General features: G+C 39.6%; 1 protein-coding gene across 1 annotated transcript in view; it reads right to left on the reverse strand.

The window, feature by feature from the left end:
* Window positions 1-145: 145 nt before the first annotated feature.
* Window positions 146-10,463, reverse strand: part of LOC101846320 — a 20,134-nt gene continuing 9,816 nt past the window's right edge. The window contains exons 2-3 of the mRNA XM_005111390.3: window positions 3,646-3,818; window positions 146-827 (exon numbers count right to left, since the gene is read on the reverse strand). Of these exons, the coding sequence (XP_005111447.2) occupies window positions 633-827; window positions 3,646-3,818 (368 nt within the window). The 3' untranslated portion in view covers window positions 146-632. The remainder of the gene's footprint in view (window positions 828-3,645; window positions 3,819-10,463) is intronic.

The following is a 10,463-nucleotide window of genomic DNA, read 5'->3' on the forward strand; positions in this document are numbered from 1 at the left end:
CTCTCTCTCTCTCATCTACTGTACAGAAATGTATAATTTTTTTTTTAAATAATATAAATACCCATGTATAAATATATGAATCACGACGTAGTGAAATCGGGCACTCGTCAACTTTTGGGCATGTGGAGTTATTGGCATCGTCAAAAAGTTTATTTATTTGCCTTTCTTTCGATGAAAAAAACATCCATTTGCCTTGAATAGAAGCCGAGATATTTGCCATTGAAGGAGGCAGGGTCGCCTAGTTCCAGAGAAAATTAGCCGGAAAATGGCTGCCAAACTTGAGTTATTTCATAGCTTGAGAGTCCATGGAAACTGAAAATGTACATCGTTCATGCCTTTAATCAATGTTTTTTCCCATAAAATCCATATATTATAGTGTTTTTGAATGGACATACAAGGTGTTGGGCCAAAAAACAAAAAAAATGTTTATATAAATGTCAAAACTTGCCAAAAATTGCCGATTTCTTGGATTTCATTGTTTCGACGAGCGCCTGGCTTGTCCTGGAAAACGTTGATTAAAGGCACAAAAAATGTACAGTTTTTAAGGACGCTCAAGCTTTGGAGGTCACAAACTTTGGCAGCCGAGCAATTTTCTAGCTAAATTTACTCACATTTTTCGCAATGTGTATACTCTATGTGCGGACTAGACTTTTAGACACAAATTTGCTAATGATGGCTTCCATCTCCTTTACAGCTGCAGCACACTCATCAGGAGTAAGTATGTCAAGAGACTTTGTAACATAGGAACCAAAACCAGCCCATCTAGACTGTGACGTTGCTGTCCTTTCGTCATTTGCCATCGCTGCTTTACGCGGTCGAGTAGAAATCTGCAAAAACAAAAGAATTCTGATGCAAAGACAAGTTTTTTGTGTAATTATTTTAAAAAAGTATTTCAGTGAGTTAGACAACAACAGGGATCAAAATATCGAGATAGTAAATGACGGGTTATAAAAAATATCTACATATGATGTACAATCATAAGCCTCATATGCCAAACAGTTAACAATCCATCGGTAAGGTTGCGGGTTCGAATCCCAAAGTAGTACCATTGGGACAGGCACTTTACTCCACAAGAATTTCCCCACTTCGCTAAGCTGGGCACGGGTACCCGGCTTTTGAGGGTAAAAGATCTTGTCAGTTTGTTAGTGTTTCAGCGCTTAATTGGCAGCTCACACTGTATGCTTCCCGGGAAGCCGAGAATGCCTGTGAGTAATCTGAGTGTTCTCCGTCTGCTTGAGTAATGATAATAGTAGAAAGCACACAGTGCATGCTGTAGGCTACAAAGTATGGATATGCCCAATGTAATTTATGCAATCATTATTTTTATTACTATTTTATAATTATCATTATAGTCATTATCATTACTAATATTATTCATCAATATTGTTACAATGGCCCCATGGTGAGACAGAGGAAGAAGTTGCAAACAAAAAAGATCCCCTTGTTAGGGGTTTGGGGGTTGCGGACAACTTTTTTTCTCTCACTGTTGAAAAATTATCATCCCTTAGATTAGAAGTTAGATTTGGATCAGCTTCTGGGCACCAGCAGCCTTCTGAGTGTCAAAATGCTGCAACAGAACAGTCCTTTGCATTACAACATTCCTACATCAATGGTTCATGAACATTTCATCACTAGACTTGAGCAGGAAAAATCTAAACCATCAGACGACATTTCAGCAGTAAAAGGGTGAGGCATCCCCATATCAGACCTGACATATTGAGCAGTAAAAGGCAGGCTTCCCCATGCCGATGAAATAGTACATGTTGTGGCCTCAGAAATATTTTGTCCAAAGTGCCTCTTTACTTAAGTACACTTTGGACAAAATAGTTCTGAGGCGACAACGTATGTATCATTAATTGAACATACAATACAAACATGGGGTGGGGGGGGGGTATACAAGGGTCACCACATACAAAAATGGAACTATACGGAGGCTCTTGAATTTAAAACAGATGTCCATGTTGTTGTGGTTAGGCACTCCACTATCACACTTGGCAAACTCAAATTTAATTCCCGAGTGGGGAGATATTTTGTCGAGTAGGCTACATTAAGCTATGTATCTCAGTCTTTTTGCAGGGATGTTGTGTCCCTCTCAGCCTAGGTTAGCCTTGACAGGCACGGGTCCAAGATTATCTAAATTAATTGTGTTAAAGATAGGGGCACCAAACGTAAATTTTGAAAATTTTCAAAAGGTTCATATTGAGCTACGAATTAATTTACCAAACTGTGGAACTCCGTTACAATTGAATACAGGAGGGGAATCTGGTTCTGACATCAAATGCTTCTTTGGTATTAAGCACTGACCATTGGCAGGATCGGTTCTGTTCGGTTTGGTTTGGATTGATTTGGTCTTTGGGGCTAGCCAGATGGAGGGGCGAAAGCTACCACCACGGCATAAATCGAATGAAACCGAAGACGACCTTCAAAACAAACACATTTGTTTTCAAGGCCGTGGGTAGGGCGATTTGTTTGAGGAAGAGGTCTATGTGCAGTGTGCACTGAAGCCGCCGGAAATCAAATCGAACCGAACTGAACCAAACTGATCATCTAATGGACATCAACTTTAACACGATCAGCAATAGCCATTGTTTCTCACAGTAGCAAAATCCAGTGATCCAGTTTGAAAACCTTGAATCAACAACGCTCAAAACTAAACTAACACAACATCAATGAAACAAGCTTAAAACTTTGCCACTTTAATGAAAAACCTGGAAAAAAAGACAGTAAAACACCCTTCCACTAAAACAAGTTTAAAAAATTATTTTTCTTCCCATCCGACTCTATAATGTTTACTGTAGAAGTTTCTGTGGCGATTGTAGATGTGACAACCTTGGCCAGGTGTACAAAAACACAATGATGATAAGCCTAAAGGACTTACACTCAAACAGAGATTAGGCTGCAAGGCTTGATTTTTTTCTGTGGCCAGCACTAAGAACAGAGAAAGAATCTCACTGATGGTGAAAATTCTGTGATAGCAGGAGACTACACTAAAACATCACAAGGGGGCTCTCGTGGCCTAGAGGTTAAGGTGTTCGCTTCTCATTCAAAGGTCCGGGGTTCAAATCCGGGTAGCGACGGAAAATTTTCTTCTCTAAAATTGTCTCCTTTCTCCTCCTATCCTGCTCTCCAACAATGTTCTGTTGTCTGCTTTCGTCTCCATTTTCTGCACCCACCCCTTCACCTTCTTTGCCCGCTCCTCTGGGCTCCAGTCTCTTTCAGCAGCCTTTCTACTGCTACTCCTTGGCTCCTTCTTACTGCTGTCTTTCAACCACACCCCTGATCTTCTGGTAGGAAATGTCTCACACAAGGGCGAAAAATCTCGGAGTCCCCGTGTGCAAGTTGCACAAGTTAAAGATTCTTTGGTGGTCTAAAATTGATAAAAGTAGGCTTCAGCCGCCACCTGGGCAAAATTCAAAATTTCCTACCAACTGGAATTGTTCGGTGTGTCCCGTGCGCTCATATGACCTTATGTAGTTGCGACTGCCCTAAAACACCTACCAAAATAATATCAACAAAAAAAATCACTGAAACAAACTTAAAACTTTGATATTTTAATAAAGACCTGATAGAAAGACAGAAATTGTGAAATAATATACACTCAGAGGAAATTGGAAATTTACAAGGATGCACTAAAGAAACACGTACCTTCTGTAGGCTCTGAGATTTTAAAAACTCATCAAGACTCTTGAAGTGAATCCATCTAGGCTTGTACACATTGTTGGGATCCTTTTTCTGACTCTTTAACACCTGACGGAGTTGTTTTGAGTATATTTCCTCCAATACCTGGAGCTTTTTTTTCAAAAGTGATATATTCTCATCTGAAAATTCAAAACAAAAAAAGAGCAATGACATATTATCACTCCAACACCTTGATGCACTACTTTCAAGAAATTATAGTCAAACCTGCTCTCACGGCCACTGGTAAAAAAGACAATCACGTATACAAAAGGCCACTTCCCATTTCCTCCCTTGCGTATTTTTTACATTATTGGCATTTTGGGAGACCTTTTCGTACACGGGTAACACCTGGCAGTATTATAAGGGGCTGGCGGTATAAGGGGGGGGGGGTTACAATAACGAGGTTTGACTGTAAAAACCCCAAAACAAAAAACAGTGAACTAACAACACCTACCTCCCCTATGTCTTTGCAACATCACAAAAAGATCGTTATATTACATCACGCTGTTTCCTGTTACTTCCCATAAGACAAAGGTAGATCTACAACTCTACTGTAACCCCTAGATACAACAACCCTGGATGTTGCCCACATGTGACCAGGTTGAGCCATTCGAAATGGGAAGCTACACTTTACCTTTCTCTTCTTTACCTGCAATGCAGGCTTACTCTTGCCGAATCACTGATTGCACTAGCAGTGGGAAGCTAATTTAAATTATACAATAATATGTAAGCAAGGAATCTTGGGGGTTTTCTTTTTGGTCTCAGCGTAGGTTCATCAACTTCCAACACTAAATGTATTGTCAGAACTCTGGCAGACCGCATAGACCCCTAAATTGTGGCATAAAAACGACCTCCCTTTTTAATTCTGCCTCTGTTAAAACGAGTGTAGTATACAGTTAATAAAGCAACTAGTTGTAAACCCATTATAGTGCGGTCAAAAATGTGTGAACTTTTGTCAAATATTTCCTAAACTATTGAACATACTCTCCAGCTTTTGCACACTGACTTGTACCAATTTATTTTAAAATTTTAACAGATCAATAGTTTTGTAAACACCTGTCAGCTGTATTCTAGAAACTTCTTTAAAAATAAATACTTCGTAAAAGCAGCAGTGGAAGATATATTATTAATTTCTTCAGTCCATTTTGACTAAATCAGAACCATTTATGATTTTACCCCCACCAACATTCTGAATTCTGAGACACTATTGCAAGAACCCCATAGAGGTGACATCTGTTCCTATGTCGACTTCTGATACTTTTGGACGGCCACTGCATGGTGGTCTTAATTTCCGTTAAATTCCATATTTGTGCCGTTGTGAGGAGTTCAGATTGCTTTTTTTTTGTGTAGGTTCCATAGCCCTGACTACAGATGTCACCTGTGGCCCATTTCTTCCCATAGGGGGCCCATTTCTCCCCACAGGGGGGGGGGGGGTGCAGTTCTCCCCACCCATGGCCCACTTTTCCCCATTTGTAATGTTGACTTCAGCACCCTAAAGAACCATTTTCATTCTATCTCTGTTGTACCGCTTATAACTGTTTTTTAAAAACAATTAATATTGTTGTTTAGATTGAAGCATTTAGTCCCTTGTTTTTTGGTGGGTTTTTTTAGTTATATTTATTTAGTGGGTTTTTTTTAACTCTTCCCAAAGTGGCCCACTAATTTTCCCCACTCTCCCATAGGCTACAAATAAAAAATCCAAGTGGGTGGTTAATTCTACAGATTTTATAAGGTTTCTAGATTCTACAGCTGGGGCTCTTTTAAAGCAAGTCCGTCATTTTTTTCCAGAGATGACACTGACACTATTTTTATTGAATGCATGTTTTGAGAACATTACTTTAGTACATCATATAGATCTATATATATAAAGAGTCTATAGATCTAGATCTATTCTACATTTCATCATAACGTTGGCTATACTAATAATATTAGCTAGATCTAATATCTAGATTAGAATTTAGATCTAGATATCTAGATCTATGTTATCTAGTTAGTCTACTGATAAAAAATTAAATGAGAGAAATTAAATGGGGCTTTAGATCTTAGATCTAGAACAGGCGCTTTTTCGGTAGTTCCCATCCCGTATTTGCCCGTAATTGTTATTCGCGGGTTTTGGCCCCAAGAGTAGGGGGGGGGGGGGGGTTCAGGGCCCCTACCTAATAAAAATGGGTGACCTTATTTAGGCCACATGTGGCCTAAATAAGCTAACCCCCCCTCCCTTACCTTATTTAGGCCACTGTGGCCTAAATAAGCTAAACCCCCCGCCCTTACCTTATTTAGGCCACATATGGTCCAAATAAGCTACACCCCCCTCCCTTACCTTATTTGGGCCACACTGTGGCCCAGATAAGCTACACCCCCCTCCCTTACCTTTTTTAGGCCACATCATATGGTAGATTTCTTGAACTAACCATGGATTCGGAAGGTCGAGGTTCTACTGATCGTTTTATTTAGTGCAGGGGATTATTTCAAAATAGAGGATGATACTAAATGAAAAGTGGACCAAGGATAAGAGTTGTGTGTGTGTGTGTGTGTGTGTGTGTGTGTGTGTGTGTGTGTGTGTGTGTGGGTGGGTGGGTGCGTGTGTGTGTGGGAGAGTGTGTGTGTATGTGGTTTTTTTGTGTGTGGTTTTGGTGAAAGAGAGATCTAGAGAGAGAGAGAGAGAGTAAATGTAATAGTATGTTTGTATGTGTGTGTGTAATGTGTGAAGTTATTGGCGTGTGCATGAGTGTCTATCTCAGTTGTACGGTCTTTTCTTCCAATTACCATACCGTACTTAATCTGATTTTCTTCACATAACTTTTGCTTCTATCTCTTCTTTTATTATCCTGTTGCTATGTCAATCTCGGAGGGGGGAGGGGGGGAGGGATGGAGGGGGGAGGGAATGGTGATATTTTGTTGGGAATTTTACATAGAACTCAACTACAAAACACCTTTATACAAAGTCACAGAAATATTCTTTTTGTGCTCATTGAGGTACAGTACAGGGTGATTTTACCTGCAAGGATAATTGGACAAAATGGGCGATATCTTTATAAATTGCTAATGGTCATATTTAGACAAATCCTATATCATTCTCTTTTTTTTTCTTATGGTTATTAAAGAGTAAGCCAACTAGATCAAGGTAATAATTTTGGATTCCTAATATTATGGGCATTCTCAACATTTTTAATTTTGTTTTTAGCGCTTTTCTCAACGTAAAACCGTATCTTTCTTTTTCAAAGTATTGTGCATACATTTGTGTGAAACTATATATTCTATGCTTTCAAGTACATGAAAAAAGCTAATAAAGTCAAGCAAAATGTTCTTCAGAGACACATAGATCTAGTAGTAGGCCCACTGGAACATTTTATAAACCGTGAAAAGATGACCAGAAAATAACAAAATTATCTTATGATCTTTACTTGCACTTGCAATTTTTTTGGACAAATTATAGTCTACCTCATTATCTTTTTTTCCTCACATTTGTCTTCACTTTTCATAACAACTGGCATGTATTGTTTTCAGTTATTATCAAGGAAGTGGATATGCGGACCACGGGGTCTATCTAGCCAAAAGGATAGGTGAACCCCGGGGTCTATCTAACAAAATGCTAGGTTTTAGGATGTGAATCCTGGAGTCAGCGTAGTGAAATAAGTAGATCTAGGTTTAAAACTAAGGATCGGTGGACCCCGGGGTCAACATAGTGAAATAAGTAGATCTCAGTTTATTTTATGGTAGGACTGGCGGAGCCCGTGGTCAACATAGTGAAATTATAAGTAGATCTAGGTTTAATTAAGGATTGGTGGACCCCGGGGTCAACGTAATGAAATCAGTAGATTTAGGTTTAATCAAGGATTGGTGGACCCTGGGGTCAACGTAGCGAAATAAGTACATGTAGATCTAGGTTTAATTTTAAGGATTGGTGGACCCTGGAGTCAACGTAGTGAAATAGGCAGGTTTAAGGTGGACGAAATACTAGTTAGGTTTTAGAATAGGTGGACCCTGCAGTCACCGTAGTAAAATAAGTAGGCTTAATCACGGTGTCCCGGGGGTCCACCAATCCTTAATTAAACCTTCTTATTCCCCTACGGCTATGGTGACTCCGGGGTCCACCAATCCTTTTAAAATTAAACCTGCTTATTTCACTACGGTGACCCCGGGGTCCACCAATCTTTAAAGAAACCTACTTATTTCACTACGGTGACCCCGGGTCCACCTGTCCTAAAACCTAGTATTTCGCTAGGTAGACCCCGGGGTCCACCTTAAGCCTGCTTATTTTTCACTATGTTGACCCCGAGATCCACCAATCCTTACTTAAACCAAACCTTATTTCACTACGGTGACTCCGGGGTTCACATCCTAAAACCTAGTACTTCGCTATGCAGACCCCAGAGTCCACCTATCCTCTACAAGACATACTAGATCTATTATCAATTTGCAATTTTCATTGATTAGCATACTTTTTAAAAAGGCCGGCACTATTTCTCCGAACGTTCGGGAAAATAAAGCTGGGCCCTATTTCTCCGAACGTTCGGGAAAATAAAACTGGGCACTATTTCTCCGAACACTCTGAAATCACATCCTTTCTGCAAATTTCGGATATTATATAGATCTATAATTATAGTATAGGCCTACCAAAGATTGTTCGTATACAATATGGTTCAATCGGTCCAAAAAATGTCCGCAGTAAATATTTATAAAGAAACGCTACAGTTCCAAACAGTTTTTCGCTACAGATATGACGTGTTGCCTATGAAGGGTGCTGCTCTTAAGTTAAACTTAATGTGTTGTGTTCACTCGTGTGCTGTCTAGTCTAGATCTACGGAGGATTATTGATAACGACACATAGAACTAGCATAGATATCTGTGTTTGTTGTGGCTGCGACCAATCAATCGTGGCTCGATTTTTTGGCATTTTTTGGTCCCCAAATCGGAGGATAAAAGTCAAATAAAAAAAAAAAAGAGAAAGAAACCGAACCTCTTTACTTTTGAAAGAAAGTTCACCTAGCTTCACTTCGTCTCTTTCTCACTTGTTGTCACCACGTTGATTTGTTGAATACGTTACAGTTACTTTTATTTTTCCCTCTTTGTGGTGTTTTATTTTGTTAGTGTGTATTTTTTTCTTTCTTGTTATTGTTCTGATGTGTTGTTTTTCTATCATTTTTTTTTTAATGGGGAAAAAAAAAGGGGGGGGGGGGTTATATAGTGTAACGTCATTTAATTTGATGTTCCTACCTTCATTAGATTCTAAATATATATATATATGTATAAATATATAGATTTAAATGTGTTATGTTAGAGCGTACGTTCCACCAAAACCGATCACATGTACTGACACTGGCAGGCCCTTTAAATGTGTGTGATTCCATAATTTATTTGTAACATCCTGTACTTTTTTTTTTTTAAATTACGCACATTAAGTGTTAAAACAGCCAATCTTCTTCGGACAGGTGGACTCACGCCCTTATTTGTTAATTTTTGTGGTTGTTTATGGGCTGTTCTAATTTTGATTTCATTCTGTTGTGAAACCTTTCTTTTTCACGTTTTTACACTCATCTAAAAATCTCTAGACTAGCCAGACTAGCTCTTGAAAATTGAAATAGATATATAGACCTAAAAATTTGTTCCTGTGTGTGTGTGTGTGTGTGTGTGCGCGTGTGTGTGTGTGTGTATGTGTGTGTGTGTGTGTGTGTGTGTGTGTGTGTGTGTGCATGTGGGTGTGTGAGTGTGTCTGTGTGTGGTAGTAAAGTGTGTAAGTGGAGAGTGAGGAGCGTGCGTGTGTTTGTTTTTCGGGCTTTATTCAGTAACAGTTCAAAGTATACAAAATAGAAACACAGGATCCATTCACTCCAGGGCTCATGAGTCGTTCCTCTCTTTCAGTTTCACTCATTGATTTAATTCCCGTGTTCTATCCCGCGGCTCATCCCCGTCCGCATGACTTTCACACCCCACCCCCTCCCTCCGCCTCCAGGCATACACAAAGAACATCTCACACATTCCCTTGCTCCCTGCGAACCATGGACAATAATATATGCAAAACACTGCCTTAGCCGCATTCCTTTCGTTCGTGAGCTGTGGACCAGGCCAGGGGGGTCGGTGTCGTCGTCTTGTAGTTGCTGTCACCTGTGGATACACTCGTACATTCTTCCTTTCAACTGTTCTTTCACTCATACTGTCTCTCCATTCACAGCTCAGCTCGTCATACGTTCAAAAGTTGCCCACTGATCATGTTTAGTTAATGTGTGTATAAGTTTGTGTGTGTACATGTGCATGATGGTGGTGGGTGTGTGGTGGGTGTTACTGAAGGTTGTCTGTAGGCGGGCTTACCATGCAGTGTTCCTTCCCAATCCCAGACCAGAGGCAGAATCATTGAGGCCCCTGCCCGCTCCTGCCCAGCCCCCGACCGTTGGCCGTGTATGTTTGGCCATTTATTAATACTTGACAAGCTCAAAGTTTATATGAAAAGATATGGTCTAATATCCGCCTATTGATATCATTTTTTTCATGTTTATGTACATTTCACTACATTATTTTTGCTTACTTCCCTTTGTGATTGAATTGTTTACCTTGACTGGGAAAATGAAAGACATTGTGAGGGAATGGAGGGCGGGGGCGGAGGGTGGGGTGGATGTGTGTATAGTATCTTTAAATTTATTATGTGTTATGAAAAGATATGGTCTAACAACGTGTGTTGCATGTATCATAATATTATATTCATTTATAAAGAGGGAATATGATATATATGAGGTCTAACATTCATAGAATGAACAGCATGTACAAATGTATTGATGATCTGTGTTATT

This window comes from Aplysia californica, unplaced genomic scaffold (genome assembly GCF_000002075.1).
Source record: "Aplysia californica isolate F4 #8 unplaced genomic scaffold, AplCal3.0 scaffold01053, whole genome shotgun sequence".
In the NCBI taxonomy this organism is placed as follows: Eukaryota; Metazoa; Mollusca; class Gastropoda; order Aplysiida; family Aplysiidae; genus Aplysia; species Aplysia californica.